This window comes from Stegostoma tigrinum, chromosome 20, assembly GCF_030684315.1.
Source record: "Stegostoma tigrinum isolate sSteTig4 chromosome 20, sSteTig4.hap1, whole genome shotgun sequence".
NCBI classification, from domain to species: Eukaryota; Metazoa; Chordata; class Chondrichthyes; order Orectolobiformes; family Stegostomatidae; genus Stegostoma; species Stegostoma tigrinum.
Genome location: NC_081373.1, coordinates 39,152,235 through 39,169,136, shown reverse-complemented (window position 1 = coordinate 39,169,136; position 16,902 = coordinate 39,152,235). Strand labels below are relative to the sequence as shown.

The 16,902-nt window shown below is 39.8% G+C and overlaps 1 protein-coding gene across 1 annotated transcript in view; it reads left to right on the top strand.

The window, feature by feature from the left end:
* LOC125462080 (cilia- and flagella-associated protein 46) overlaps positions 1 to 16,902 on the top strand; it is a 216,794-nt gene that overhangs the window by 32,611 nt on the left and 167,281 nt on the right. Inside the window, exons 8-12 of the mRNA XM_048551592.2 lie at positions 1,811 to 1,948; positions 4,722 to 4,821; positions 8,280 to 8,378; positions 9,400 to 9,590; positions 14,610 to 14,838. Of these exons, the coding sequence (XP_048407549.2) occupies positions 1,811 to 1,948; positions 4,722 to 4,821; positions 8,280 to 8,378; positions 9,400 to 9,590; positions 14,610 to 14,838 (757 nt within the window). The remainder of the gene's footprint in view (positions 1 to 1,810; positions 1,949 to 4,721; positions 4,822 to 8,279; positions 8,379 to 9,399; positions 9,591 to 14,609; positions 14,839 to 16,902) is intronic.

Here is a 16,902-nt window from a genome sequence, read left to right as displayed (position 1 = left end):
GACAATAACACTTGGTAACGATGATGAATCTGACTGAACAAATTACACTAGTCTTGGTAAAATTATTTATTTCTGATTCATCAAAGTGAATAAGTCTAAAAAGTTTGATTTTTTTTTGTATTCGATCAATACTGGCTGGTGGGTGGCAGAAAAGTATAAAGGTTGTTGGCGAGTTTTGAGAAGATTTGTAGCTCCGGTTGAGGTTCCGGATGTGAGTTTGCTCGCTGAGCTGGAAGGTTAGTTTTCAAACGTTTCGTCACCATTCTGGGTAACATCATCAGTGAGCCTCCGACGAAGCGCTGGTGTTCTGTCCCGCTTTCTATTTATCTGGTTAGGTGTCCTTGGGTTGGTGATGCCATTTCCTGTTCTTTTTCTCAGGGGATGGTAGATTGGCTCCAAATCAATCTACCATCCGCTGAGAAAAAGAACAGGAAATGACATCACCAACCCAAGGAAACCTAACCAGATAAATAGAAAGCGGGACAGAACACCAGCGCTTCGTCGGAGGCTCACTGATGATGTTACCCAGAATGGTGACGAGACGTCTGAAAACTAACCTTCCAGCTCAGCGAGCAAACTCACATCCAAAAGGTTGTTGGTTTGGTATGCTTGGAACTATGTGTTGGAAGGAATGGGGGATGAGACACATCTCTTGGTGAAATTGTGTATTAAAGTGTATCAGCCAGGGACCTGGAAGTATTGGTGAGTTGGGGTGGACAAAGAAGGGTTTGTTACAAGAGATTATTAGTCTTAGTGAAATTGGGCATATTTGGGTTGGTTATGGTCTTGGGCATAGTGGTTCCTAGAGGAATTATTGAGTGACAATTATATAACTGTGGGGATCTGATAGTAGGCTGATTGCCTTGTTAGCTTCATGGATTTGGTGTCATGGGTGCATTCCTGTTCCTCCTGGCCCACAAGCAGCACTGAAAAGGCATATATGGGTATGTTTCAATCAGTGTTGCTTTGCTTTAATTGTTGGGGTTCTTCAGACCTGGGCAACCTGCACTTCAGACAATCTAGTCTACTGCATTCGCTGCTCACAATGTGGTCCCTTCCACATTTGGGAAACAGTGTAGACTGGGTGACTACTTTGCAGAACACCTACGTTCTGCCCACAAAAAGACCCTGACTTCCAGTTGCCTGTCACTTTAACACACCATCCTGTTCTCTCGCCAACATCTCTTGTTGTGGTGTCCTAATGAAACTCTGTGCAAGCTGGAAGAACAGCCCCTCATTTTCTTCTGAGGGATCCTGCAACCTTCGGGACTCTATCGATTTTAGTAACTGTAGTTTTTGAAATCTCCCATGTCCCTATCCTAGCACCCTAAGTCAGGCCTTGTTATCTCTCAGACTGCTAATACACAGAACCATTAATAGCTATTCACCCTCCTTGCCAGATCGTTATGCACTCCTTTGTCTGTCCAAATATTCTTCTCTCTCTTTGGGCTCTATCCCCACCATCGTATGCTTCCTACCCATTCCCCCTCTCCCCACCACCTATCTTCTGCATATAAACCGACATTTTCCTAGCTACGATTGGTTCTGAGGAAGTTTGTGCAGGGCAAGCACGTTATGTCAACTGAATTGTAGGATCCATATTAGGTTGGCTTGCTTTTCTCTGCACATCCAATGAAAGGTGTTGTCACCTTACACTGTGCTACACTAGACAGACTGCACTGGGCAATTATAGGATTTGGAAAATTTTCACATTTTACTGCCATGTAAAAAGGAAAGACTTGCACATTTTGGAAAGTACTTAAATTCCTAATTTAAAAAAAATCTAAGGCTGTGATTTTGACCCTTTCAGTCAATTGGAAGCGAAAGAAACTCTGAAGGATGTCTCAGTTCGATTAAGTCTTATCTATCAGGTTTTAGCATCGAGTAAAACAACAAGTACATCAGCAAGTTCAAATCAGGCAACTGGACAGCTGACTGAGAGTGAAAGGTATGTTTGGTTAAATTTAAATTGAAATTCATAACTTTATTCTGCCTCACTAAAAATATTCTTCCCTTATCCTCATAATGCACTTTATTTTTGTGTGTAAGTTCATGCAAAACCATATCAGAGCCAAATGGACAAAAAAAATGGATTCTTGCAAATAATGCCTTTCACTTGCAGACTTGAACATGGAAACAGCAGAGAAAACTATTTGACAACTTGAGTGTTGTACTGAAATTACGGTATTATTAGTCAGCCTGTCTGGCATCTGGAAGGGTGTTAATTTTGTCACATATTTTCTAGAGAAAAGCACAACAAATATTTTGTTATGAACTATACTATTCCATAAGCATAGGGGCTATAAAATATTTATTATTTTTCTGATGCAAAATGCCAGTTAAATTCACCAGGTTCACTGAAAACAAAGATATTTTTCTGAGAATGTTGTGCAGCAGTTTTAGAACTGCTTAATATAATTTAATAAAAATGGAACTGTTACTCTAGTGATATGTACAGAGTGGTGGGATATAATTTGGGTTCAAAAGAGTGCTTGTGTGCAATGATGGTGCCTCTAACTCAGGGCCAGAAGGCCTGAGTTTTAGTTCCACCTGCTATGGCAACATGTCTGAATAGTTTGATTATAAAGTAGCTATAATTTGGGTTCAGGCAACTTAAATCAAACGCAAAGCCCCATGGAAGTTCTCTCTTTTTTTGAAGAAGTTCAGTATTTATTTACAACCAACTTTTCAGTATCAACTGCTCCCAAAGTCAGGCCTTGTTGTCTCATAGCCTGCCATTACACACTACCTATTGTTAGCCACTAACAGTGTCCATTAACAGCTATTCACTGTCTTAGCCTGATCGTTAACCACTCCTTTGTCTGTTCATCTTTCTCTTTTGGCTCTATCCCCACCTATTTTTTTTACTCCTTACCCCCTCACCCCATCCTGTCTTCTGCATGTGAACTGACATTTTCCTAGCTGCCATCAGTTCTGAGGAAGGGTCACTGGACCTGAAGCGTTAATTCTGATTTCTCTTCATAGATGCTGCCAGACCTTCTGAGCTTTTCCAGCAACTTCTGTTTTTGTAGCAATTTAGCAAAGCAGATTTAGTGTCAGGGCATTCTCCTGTGTTTCTGTTTTTGTGGCAAACTTATCAGCGAAACACAAGATTGGCTCTATCCTGAATGGCTGCAGCTGGCACTGCAATGTGAACTGTGAAGGATTTGTCATAGCTCCCTAATTACACACCCACTTCTTTACACCTTATCTGATCCTTGGTTTGAAGCAGCTTGTTTAGCAGACTGGTAGCCATATGCTGAATTAAGCAGCAAAAATTGAGGTTTGCGAGGGATTTACAATAAGGCTGTAACACAAATGCTGGGTATCCATCTTCCCTTCTGGAGCCTTTCCTTATCTGTAAGATAACCCCATACAATGGGGGAAAAGCCCAACTCTTCCTAAGAATAAAAAAGGACAAAACAAAAACCCCTACATTATCCACTTATCCCAAAAAGCTTTGTGCTCCTTCTCCAAGGATACCTGTTTGCGGGCAACAACCACCGCGCACCCCCCCCTCCCCCTCCCCCCACCCTACATAGCTCCTGAGCTGTACTGATAGTGGACACTGGGAAGTGGCATGGGGGTGTACAAAAAGCACAAAAGTGGCATGAGGGCTATGATAGAAGTCATAGGAGTTTGAGAGAGGATGCATGGAGCATAACTCGCACGTCATGAGGGTTGAGGAGCCAGGGCTAGCGGGCATAACAACCCTCTGCTTAAATTGTGTTAAAATAGGCTTACCTATCCAGTGACTGTACTTTACCATTTACAGGATGTTTGCAGAGCATTAATCAGACAGGTTTTTATCTGAGCTTCCTCAAAGTAATAGGTCCAATTTATTGTTCGTTGGTTGGCTGTTAAGCTGTGGCGATGAGGGATAGATCCAGGGAGTAGTTTTTCCTTATCCCTACTGGTATCTTCTACCATTTTGCGTTAAAGTACATACATAGAGTTTGTTTGGCCATACCGTTCCTCTCTAAGTACCCCCTTGAAGTACAGAAGTCTATAGTCTATTCTAAAAAGACAACTTGGTTGAGGTCACATCAGCAGTCATGTTCTTCATAGGTTCATAATGGTGATTATTTTGTAATATCCTGTTGTACATTTTGAATTTTCATTTTTGGTAGGGGAGGAAGCAAGCTGTTTATACCATTCCAAGAATGTATTGACCTTATTAGTTCCTCATAAACCTCCTGTCTTCCTGAAATAGCATGTGCCTAAAGTGATGCAACTTGGCAGCAATTTTAATGTTGGTCATTATGCAGTTGTTTCAGCAAATTGTCAGTCTCTTTTCCAGTTGAAGTTGTCTTTTTTTTAAAACTCTGGAATGTGAATCCAGACAATGAAAGTCAGAAGTGAATATTTGATGTGGCACATCGCCATGGCATCCTAAACTACCAGGAATGAAATACAACTTTTGAAATACTTTCATCCATGGTGACATGAATGCAAACAAAATCCAGGCATGCTCGCATTCATCCTTTTTTGTTACAGTTGCGTTATGCTTCTTCTAAAAGTTTTGAAACAGGATTAATCTAAACTCTTAGCGTTTGATACAATCTATTTTCAGGATAGTAATCTGACTGTAACTATGTTTAACATATATGTGGGGTTCTGCTTTGTTAGAGGGAGTCAGATTGCCGTGCAGTGTAATGTTTTGAATAATCTGTTATGAATTTTATGACTAACATTTCATTCAACTTACTGTCACTGTCTAGACTTTCTTTGCTATTGGATTTAACCCATCTCGCCTTAGAGATAAAGGATATTGAAATGGCATCAAAGTGTGTTAGTGATCTCCTAAAGGCAGAGCGAATAGTAAGTAGCAGTGTGTATGTATTTATATCAATCAAAGTTTGACATTAAGATGATGTACGTTCCAAAAATAATTTTAGACCATGCATTATCTGAACACAGATATGAGACGAGTTTAGTGTTTCCACTACGTTGACAATTTTATAAATTCATTCATGGGATGTTGGCATTGTCGGCAAGTTCCAAATTTAATACACATCCCAAATGGTCAATGAGAAGGAGTGTGTGATGTAAGCTCACTGGAAAGTGTGCTTTCCTTAGTGAGGCTAGTAGAAGGAACCGCTGAGATGGAGCTAACTGCTGGATGTCAGTTTGGAAATTCTCAGAAGACACTTGTGGAACTTCATTACTTCATTACTTCAAATCCAAGTATTTTAATAGCCTTCAGTCACATTAGTTTCCCTCCTACTTTTTTTTCATCCAGTGATAAACATTGTATTAATTTCTTCCATGCATTTTTGCATTGTAATTATTTAGAATTTTTGAAATGCTGTTTGTGTATTCTACCATGAAGACTGTTGTAACTTATTTGTCTAAATCTTCTGCCTTTTCCTGATTTCCTATTATTATTTATCCTCTAACAAACTCGTATTCACTTTGGTCTTTATCTTCCTTATTTTGTATACATGAAGAAGCTCTTATTGTCTGTTTCTATATTACTTACAAGTTTACCCTCAATGTTTAGTTTGAATTTTTTTTGGCCAAATTGTTCCCAACCTTTTGGCTTGCCACAAATCTTTCCATATTGTTTATTTTTTTCTTTCAATTTGATATCCTCTTTATCTTTTTTATCTAACCATGGTGGGTTTGACCACTTCCCAGGTTCCTCCTTCACTGGGATATATTTTTGTTGTGTCATGAACTATTTTCTTAAATGCCTGCCATTGTTCATTATCAGTTTTTCTGAAACTCTTTTCCACTCCAGTCCACTAGCTCTGCCCTCATTCCTTTGTATTCACCTTCTAACTTCTGTACAGTCGTTTCTATGCCAAATATCTCACTCTCAAACGGAATGTGAAATTCCTCATATTATGGTCACTGTTTCCCACGGGATCTTTCACTCTGAGACTATTTATTAAAACTGTCCCATCATATAGATCCAAAATAGCCTGGTTCCTGGTAGGATCCGCAACATATTATTTAAGGAATCTGTCCCAAATATATGCTTTGAATTCTTCATCGTGGCTATGTTTGAATATTTGATTTTCTAAATCTCCTTAAAGTCCTCTACAATTAATGTAGAGTCCCCAGTTGTGAATGTGTTCCCTTTCTGTGGTCCATCTGCAAATCGATTTGTACAAATTGGAAAACAATGCAGGACAATGTAAAGGAGCCATTTGTAGATAGAGGAATGTTTGGATGTTGGATCTTTAATATTACTCCTGCATGAGATCGTGTTTAGATGGTCATAAATTGGGACCCTTGCATTGCCTTTTTACATGCCCCCCCCCCAACCCCGCGCCATTTCCGTTTTTTTTCTGTCCGCAGGATAGCTACCATAAGGGAGCTGGTAGAATATTCCAACTAAGTCTTCATCCCCTAACTCCAACCAAGTGGATTCTATATCTTCTGATCTAAGATCATTTCTTGCTTTCATACTTATTCGATCTTGTACCAACATACCTAAACCACCAGTCTTCCCATCCTGCCTGTCTTTTCAAAAAGTCATACAGTTGTGAATTTTTAGTTCCTATCTTTGATCTCCTTGTAATCACGGTGGAATCCTTATGGGGTCTAAGCAACATAGGCTATGGTGAGATTAATATTCAGCTTCCCATCTTACCGAAGTAGCCAAACAAGTTCGACTTAAGTGAAACTTGACAAGGAAACCAGATGGAGCACCTGGCAGACTTATCTTGTTGCCTGCTCTGAATGACCTTCATGAAGTTATAGAGTAATACACTATGGAAATAGTTCAACCAGTCCATGCTGACCATAATCCCAAACTATGTTGGAAACTAGACACCAACATCTTGGGAAATACTCTATGGCCTCCAGTTATGTCTGTCCCATGGTCAGCAGCTACATACGTTCCATTTCCACAGGCATTGGCTTCTAACATGTGCCAACCTCTAATAGTCCTCACGGTACATCTACAGTTCAATTCCAGCATGCTTTGGTGCTTAGCTGGTGGTGTAGACTGAGGAGTACTGTCAGTGTCATGTTGCTGCAAGGGCACTGCCCCCAGCTTATGGACTGGACCAGGCTGTCCACTTACTCTTATAACGCTCATTCACTCTGAGCTATTTAGATGCTTACAGCATCCTTGCATTTGTCTTGCCTTGCCTTTTTGCAGTTTGGCTGCTCAGCCAGAGATAATGGGATCCTATTACTGCTGTCTTACTGTGTCTCTTTTTAGATTTGTTCACGGGATGGGGGAATTGCTGGCTATGTCAGCAGCTATTGCCCATTCCTGATTAGCCAACCACACTGCTGTTGGTCTGAATTCATGGGTAGGCAAGGCCATTTGAGGATAGCAAATATTATTCCCTAAAAGCCTTTAGCAAATGAGATTTTTGTGACAGTTGACAGCTCAATTTTCATTTAATCTTTCTTTGTATTGAATTTAAGTTTCATCTTTGGCCATATGGGGTTCAAGCCCATGTCTCCAACATACCATCTTAGTCTTTTGGATTACGAGTCCAGTGATAGTACCACTAGCTGTTGGTTTTGTGCCTGCAGAAAAGCCAGAAACTTGTCATAGTTGTTAGCAATCTTAAATCAAGTGGCCCCCTGCTGATTGAGTTGAGGGCAGCCTCTACCAACACTCTAAGCCCTGTTTGGAGCTGTGTTGAATAGGTGTTCACCTATTTCCTCTTTGTTTGCACGTCCTTCACCTAAGATTATTTCCCCTTGAGGAATATGAACAAGTCACCTTTTTTGTTCTTGTTTTTCTCTATTGAGAGTGACTGATTTAATCTGTAGAAGGATTCCATGTATCAGTAAGGAAAATCATATTGAGATTTTCTAAGTTGGAATCTAACATTCAAAGTGAGTAACTTGCATGTTGAGACAATTAGTCAAGTACATTTGTTTCTAATTTCTAATTCCATTAGAATATCAAAAACTGAAAGAACTGTGGATGCTGTAAATCAGGAACAAAAACAAAGTTGCTGGAAAAGCCTAGCAGGTCTGGCAGCATCCGTGAAGGCAAAAAACAGAGTTAACATTTTGGGTCCGGTTACCCAATTCTGAGACATCAGTTCTGAGGAAGGGTCACCGGACCCAAAATGTTAACTCTTTTTTTCCTTCACAGATGCTGCCAGATCTGCTGGGCTTTTCCAGCAACTTGTTTTTGTTCATTAAACTATTATTTAGTTTCTAATAGAGGGTAAATATCTTTGTGAGAATAAGAGTCAAAAGAGTTTAAAACAAACACGTTAGCAACATTATTAGTTTTGTGCAATTTAATTTCAATTTAACAATACAATGTATGATATTCATCAATTTTCATTGTCCAGGATAAAGCGACAGCAATGGAAGTTGAATGCGTGGAATCAGAACTCTCAGTACTGAAACTTGGCGCTAAGTCAGAGAAATGCACCAAAGGCTTTGTAAAAGTATGGTTGTTTACTTCAGTTTTTTTTTGGCTGCAACATTTATTGTGAGTGGGGATAGATTTAGAATGATTTAATGAGTAAAGATGCTGTTTATGAAATATGCTATTTTCTGCAAAATAGAACTAAACATTAGATCATTTTTAAAAGGAAAACTATGAAATCTATGATGCATGATATTTGAAACATCCCTTGAATGTTAATTATTGGTTGAATGTTCACTGATCTTTGGATATCTTATTTAAATACACATCATATAGTACTTGTTCATTTATGTGCAGGTGCAATCAGATTTTCTGTAGAGTTTTTACACAAATGGTTTACAATTTTTTATATTTAATTTATGGAAGTGAATTTAATAACGTTATAGTCAAATAGAAGCATATATTAAAAACTTTGGTAAGTGATTAGATGCACTTGGAATATTCCATACTTGGAATAGTATGTACAGTTCCGGTCACCACACAACCGGAAATGTGTGAATGTGTTGGAGAAGGTACAGAAAAGGGTTACCAGGATATTGCCTGGTGGGGGATTTTGACTGTGAAGAAAGTTGGATAGAGTGGGTTTGTTTTCACTGAAACTCAGGAGACTGAAGGGTGATGTAATAGTTTATAAGATTGTGAATGGCAAGGGGAAAGTATGATGCTTTTTCCCAGGGCGGCTGGACCAATTACTAGGGGACACAGATTCAAGGTATGGAACAGGGAGACGTTTAAAAGAGATGTGCAAGGCAATTTTTTCCACACAAAGGATGCTGAGTGCCTAGAAGGCACAGCCATAGGTGGTTGTGGAGGCAAACACAATAGTGGCATTCAAGCAACACCTGGACGAATACATGAACAGGAAGGGAACAGAGGGATACGGATCCTGCAAAGGAAAACAATTTTAGTATGGAAGGGAAAAATGTGTTGTGCAGGCTTGGAGGGACAAAAGTCCTGTTCCTGTGCTCTGTTGTTCTTTGTTCTTTGATTATATGATGGATTTTGCTGTTAATCTGGTTTTGTAATTTTCCATTTTAAAGCATTGCTTGACAGTAATCCAACGAATAGATGAAGTTCTACAGAATGCCATACGTGCGAAGAACTGGAATCTAGTCCAGATTGTGTGTATAACACAGTGGAAACTTTGTCTACCTTTGTTTCAACCCAATTTGCGAAAGAATATTTCTAAACAACTGACCAATGTGGCTTCAATTCTCAGTGATCTTGACAGGTAATTACAATGTAAAATAGTCACTTTTTAAAAGCAAATATCAATAGCAGTTGCTCCTTAATTAAATGTAGTGGGTACATTGCAATGTAACAATACTGAGACAGTTGGATCGGGGTGCAGTGGGTCAGGAACATAGGCTATGTGTCATATAAAAAGTTGCATTTGGCAGATGGAGAAATTAGATAGGATTCTTGCAGGATAATGGAAGGTGTATTGAAGTTACAGCAGAAAGTTAGGGCTGGATTTCAGCTTCTGCAGGATGAATGCCTGACTGGATGGAATATCAGCTCCACACAATCCAATAGAAATATTCTCTCCCACCATTTATATCTTCCAAAACCTTTAGTGGTATGGCTGCAAAGTCCACTTTTTATTCCACTTGCTCCACTGCAATCCAACATAAACTGGAGAGGAAAGTCCACCTTCATGTTTTCTCCATTTGGATTGATGATTTTGAATTTCTTTGGTACAAGTTAGATTTTTCTGAATGAAAATTTGGAAACGTCTTAAAGAAGCTGTGACAGGAAATTTTAAAGTGATGAAATTTGACATGCAAGATAATAAAATGTGAGGCTGGATGAACACAGCAGGCCAAGCAGCATCTCAGGAGCACAAAAGCTGACGTTTCGGGCCTAGACCCTTCATCAGCGAGGGATTTGAAATTTGACATGCATGTGGGTTTTGCCATTTTGGCCAAGTTTTTTAGAATGCTTTTTCCAAATCTGACGTGGGAAGTGTTGGTGGTGAGCATTAATTGCGAAAGCTTGGGACTTCTGCTCCTCACTCAGGAGAAATTCTCCACCTCCTGCGACTGCTGGAGAATCAGCTCTGCTTCCAGCAGTGCCAAAAGCCAAGACTGATAGAAATCAGGTCGTGACACTCCAGGGCTAATTGTTTGAATGCCAAGTAATGAGATGAGGCCTTGAGGAGTGTTCTGAGAGTGCAGCAGCTATGTTGGCCTGATGGCTGTGATGATAGCACTTGTAGGGGCCAGACCTTGCTGGAGTCGGGGTGGCATTTGATGCTGAAAGGAAACTGTTGATGGAGGTTCTCACTATTTCCACCTGAACGCTGAGAGGGTCTTGTTGCTAGCCTCATCCTTTCCTGAGCTCCTCCTGCCAGTTTGAAAATTGGGGCGGGTGAGAATGAGGCCTTATATCATTTTTAATTGTCCATGCAAGTTTCTCAACTGGGGCACTGCTGTGCTGGATAGCCAATCTAGCTTTTGGCTGTCCCACTGAAAAATTATGGAGCGGTCATGGTGGGTGCAAAGCCAATTGGAAAGTCATGAAAAGACAGTTTATTGGCCATTCTGTTACCATCCTAACCCCTCTTCCACAAATCCATCAGGTTTGGAATGTAAAATTCTGCCTGGTATGGCACTTCTTGCCTTTGCACACTTTTCTTCCTATATTTGTAAATTATGTGCATGGAAGTGAGTCTAACAGCATGTCAAAGTGATGCAAAATCTAATACAAATTGAAGGAAGCTTCAACATTTAGCTCTTATATCACATCTCGAAAGCATTAGCATTTTTTATCAATGAACTGATCTTCTTTTCCCTAAAATGAGCATGAAACTAAGGATTACTGAGATTGAACAAAATCAGTGATACGTTTCGTACTTTTATGTTCCTTACTGAACATGCAAAACAATAAGCTATGGAAGAACAAGAATATGAGAATGGACTGCACAAAATCTGTTCATTTAGAATTGCCTTTGTTCTTCTGCAATAACAGGTTTGGTTATGGCTATTTTATAAAAGTTTTCATTGTACTTCTGTTTGTGAGTTAACAGTGCCCATATTGACCAGTTTATTTATTGATTAACTTTTTTTGTAGAGTATTGTGAAATATGCAGAAATGTTATTACTTCAGCAAAGGCTTTAACTGTTCTTTAACCTTAACAGTTTGCCAAGAAAAAGGAAGAGAATTCAAAACCAAAGGGCAACCAGTAAATTTGTCGCTGTGGGTGGAAATAGATATATTGCAATATGATTGTGCTGTTGAAAATTGTTCATGGTTATACTTTCATTTAGGTCCACCAGCAACATTTGTGTGTCAGCTGTATTCTACATTAAACTTCCAGAAAAAAAACTGCCCTTTGAACAAATCTTGCATAAATTACTATTTGAAATAGATTCTTTAATTTCTGCTAAATCAGGAGGAAATGTTTGGAGTAGCATTCAGAATAGGGTGGCACCTTATGTCATTTGCTGCACAAAAGGAACAACTATTATCAGAAATGCATTTTAACAGGGAGATAACTTTCTTTCACTCAACTGACAATCCCTTTATTTTTTCTTAAAACCATGGCTAACTCCATACATGATTTGAAATGGGCACAAGACATATTTCAAGTACTGTTCTTAATAATAAAGGAGTGAACAATGTACTAAGATACCAAATTCTCTATTATTTTCCCAGCCTGTAATAAAATTAATTTCCCACAATTTTAGTTGAGAAATAGCAAATTGAACTGGTGATTGTCCCCTTCAATCTATCAAACATGTCACTGTTATGTCCCAAAAGACTGACAGGCTCCATTGTTTTACCTTCTACTTGACAGAGTTTATGTAAGTAATATTAATTCAAGACATTAACTTAATATCTAAATTCTTAAGTTAGAGCTCTTGAGTGAATGTTTAGCTACTTAACGTTTCAGCAAAAATATTGGCTGTGCAGTGCAAAAGTCCCAGAATAGAACATCTTTTAGAAAGGAAATCTGCTCTTCTTACCTGGACTAACCCACATGTGACTCCAGACCCTTTGCAATAGCGTTGACTCTTAATTCCTCTGATGTGGCCTTGCCTGTGATGCCCACATCCCATGAAAGTATATGAAGATATATGAAAACAGAATGCGCTGGAGAAACTCAACGGATCTGGCAGCATCTGATCTGTGGTGAGATACAGGGGACTGAATATTACAGTCCTCCACTAGGTGCATTTTCATATGGGGAAGGAAACAAAATAGCTCACCACCTCTCACGTACCTCACCCTGGATAGACAGCACCAGAGTTGACAGTCCATTCATGCAGATAAATACTTAGGAGTTAGTTGAGACTCTGTAAAAAGCTTAGTTGGAGGCCAGTAATACACTGGCAAGGCAATCGAACAGGAGTGGGTAACCTATTTTTTAACATCTTTTGAAAGGTGGGAAAGGGTGGGAGAGTGGGGACCTAATTTCCTGTACGCAGTGGGACAACCCGCTGAGGTGCTACCTGTTGAACAGGAATTGGCCCCACCCCATTCCTGTTTCTTCTACCTCCCTGAGGAGGGTACCTCCTCACCATAAATTCCTGAGAGTTATCTTTCTCTGGTAGCTGTGATCCTTTCAGGCCACTTTCTGCAGTGCTAGCTACTGAATCCTGGCACTCCCTGGGGTGATGCAGGTGCTGGACAACCAGGATTTCCAAATCAGGATTTCCTCCCGCGTGAGGTGTGGAACTCCCAGAATTAATTAGTTTAACATCCTCACGGTGCATTATCAGTGCGAGCCAGATAATTGATCTAAAGTAAAGAATGGCAGAGAATAACTAAACTGTTAATTAAGAGGTGTAATCAGACTTTACAGTCTGAGAGAACGCCAGCTAGAAATGTAAAAATGGGGACCAAGATTTTCAACAGTTATCTAAAAACAAAGCAAAGATTAAGTAGAATGAATGTTGGTTCTATAGAGAGAAAGAGATTGGGGAGTCCATAGTGAAGAAAATGTAGATAAAATAAACTAAAATTTTAATTGTGTCTTTATTTGAGTGGATACAACAACAATGCAGTAATGTTTATAAATCAGAAGGTGGAACGGAGAGAGAAACGCTGTGAAATTATAGTCACACTGGAAGGAGGACTAATAAAGCTGACGGAGCTGCAGCTAATAGTTGTTTGGGTAGTGATGAATTTCATCCTCGGGTCTTGAATAGCTCTTCAGTACGCTTTTTTGATACGTTGTCTGCGCTTGGAGGGGTAGACATGGTCTCCCAGGAGATATTCTTGTATGGCCAGAGGCCCTTGGAAGGATGGAGGAACTTGTGTTTTTTCCGAGTATTTGCATATTCTTGCAATTCCAGAATATATGGTACACGCCCTCAAAATCTGTTATTGGTGGTCACAGATAAACTGGACGTTGTTCGAATGGAAAACTTTGCTGTTGACAAACTCTGCAGCTTAATGATTAAGTTGCCATTCCTTAATGTAATTCATAACTCTTTGTTTAAACCCTAATGTGAAAATGGAAACTTTTTTCCAATATTGGAAATATGATGTTACCATTCTCTGTGTGATTTCCTAATGTACTTGCTTGTCCATACTCCTCAAGACAACGGAAAATTCTGCTTCTACCTGCTGAGGGCCTCCAGCAATTCCTGTTTTTATTTTAGAACTCCAGTATCATGACGGAGATGCCTTATTGCCATGGTTCAATTTTCTGAAATAATTAATAACGTAATTAATTTTCAGGCTCCATAGACTTTTAATGGTGATACGTAAACAAATCAATCGATGAAGTGCTAAAATTAATTTTTTTTTAGATTAGATTCCCGACAGGCCCTTTGACCCAACAAGTCCACATTACTCCAGACCCATCCCCCTATAACCCACACACCCCTGAACACTACAGGCAATTTAGCACAGACAATCCACCTAGCCTGCACATCTTTGGACTGTGGGAGGCAACTGGAGCACCCGGACGAAACGCAGGCAAACATGGGGAGAATGTGCAAACTCTGCACAGACAGTTACCCGAGACTGGAATTGAACCTGGGTCTCTGGTGCTGTGAGGCTGCAGTGCTAACCACTGAGCCACCGTGCCGCCCAGAAATGTTAGAAATATTTTCTGACTGAACTGTGCATTACACTTTTTTGGGTTAAGCCGCCAAATTCTAAATGCATGACCATTGACATCGATGTTATAATATGTGGTTCCATTTTGTAATTTGGAAGAATAATGTTTCTAACTATTTTTTAATATAATGTTAAATTGCCTTTCATAAACTTTGCACTTCTCTTTTAAATTGTGTAGTTCTTTGTCCCAGCTCCGCTGTCAAGTTCATATAGAAATTGCTCAGATTGAAGAAGATGAGGAACGGATTGAGGTTGCCATCGAGCAACTTAAAAAGGCTTATTCTGTCTGTAACAAAGGACCATATGAAAAATACATTACTGAAGAACTGCACCGTTTGCAAGTATATTCAGGAGTTTATGACTCTCCCAGAGAGTTAGAGGATCAAGCAATCAAGATGATTGAACAGGTAAATGCAAAGAGGTTTTAAGAATTGTGCTGAAAATATACAGATTAAAACTTTTTCATTATAGCTTGAGAGACCAACCCAATTTTGTTTTACTTCATGCTATGTTATACCTCATTAGGTTTTCAATCTATAGGCATAAGCACATCCAAATAATACAAGTGAATATGCAAGTATGTTACTATGACATGGATTTAAATATGTCACAAGCTAGGAATAGAAACACAGAATCCTATGTTAAACTCCCATCGGTAAGGGAGTATTGAGTTCTAACTTGTGGATGCTAAAAGTGTTGCTGAATATCGAAAGGGACAGCCCGTCATTCAGTTACGTATAAAGTTTCAAAGGGAAGGGCTCCTCTGCTCCTAATCTTTAAAGAACACTAAAACTACTGTACCTTTCTGTGCCTTTTTGGCCGGAAGTTCCTGTTGAAACTGCAATGTCTACAACCTACCGTGACAATCCAGCGGATCGAGAATTAAGGCACTCAAAAATTGCATTATTTTAGCTAATATCTAAGATGTCTGATCTAAAGCAATTGCTTCAGTTGGAAGGCTTTTATGTAACTAAGGGGAAAAATATATTTTTACTTGGGTTGGAGTGGGATGTTTATGCTGTGTGTGAGTAATTAGTTGCAAAGTTGGAGATGGAGTATGAGGCCTGGAGTTTTGCTCCTGAACTGAGAAACCTTGTGTTCAAGTCACTGATGTCATACTTGAAGCTGCACACCTTTCAGATGCTGCAAGCCAGGAGTTGCTCCTCACACTGTGGCACTCAACCACTATCACTGAAGACGTAGCCCAGAACAGAATGCTTGGCCCTGCTTTGCAGACAGTAGTTTGGCAGTGCTTGAGGACAAGGAGGTGGCAAGAAGGGCAGGGTTTTTTTCCTGCTGACTGCTGCAGGAGGCTACACCACCATACATAGCTAGTCTGAACCCAGATAGTGGCCCTGGTCTGCTGTGTGCCCTGGGCTAATAGGAATGCCTAGTAGTACAGGAATAAGTTCAGTGACCTTCTGTAAAAAATGAAACCGATGAATTCTGAAGAAGCGTCACTGGACCTGAAGTGTTAACTCTGCTTGCTTTCTGCACATGCTGCCAGATCTGCTGAGTTTTTCCAGCAGTTTCTGAATTTGTCAGTGATCTTCTGTGCTCTAAGTGTCACGATCATCTCTATTCTGCCTCTCAACCACAGGGCCAACACTCACGGTGACTTTACCACTTCTCACACATCTCACCGAAGCTGATGGACTATCACTCACTATTACATACATCATATTCAGTCAATGGCTGTAACACACATCATCCTCCCAAACTTTCAAGCGTTCCTGCCCTCTGTGCTTCCAACATCATCTCTGGGTACACCTCATCACCTCTCCTGTCCTTGCATCATCACTGACTGTTCTTCCAACCAGTTTCATCATACTCTGTTGCTCCCTGTGACACATTGCAGGGAACATTGGCCCACCTCTTGGATTGATGACTCCACAGTGTCTCAGCCTGTTATCTCCAGGTTGGTTGCAGTGGACCCATAGGACTGGAAGAGAGCCTGGTGTTCCCGTATTTTTGTTGCGCTTGCCCTTCGACTGCCAAATTTATGCTACAATTTTGCTAGGGCCAGGGATTTTTTTAAAGATGTAAACAAAGTGTACAATCTGGGCACTTAAGTGAATAGAGCCTCCTGAATCCATGGTTTTGAACAAACAGTAGTAAGCTTTATTGCACAAAGTTAGAGCTGTGCAATACACACAACTTATGTTCTAATATTCCAAAATTAATACAATGCACTTATAGGTAACAAATAAACTGTGCTTGAATATTGCACAGAATAGATCAAATAACAAATGTGGTTAAGACAGATACAATATATTTCATAGCAATCCCCAGATGTTAGTCACTGTAGGGCACCAAATCTCATTAAAACTTTACATTCTTCCATTTTTACAGTACGTTCTTCACTTTTGAAGACCTAGCTTTGGAACTCTTCCAGAAACTGCTGTCTTAGGACTGCCTGAAGGACTGCTCATGCTCTCGTAGTTCACCCTTGCAATCTGATCTGCAGCCCA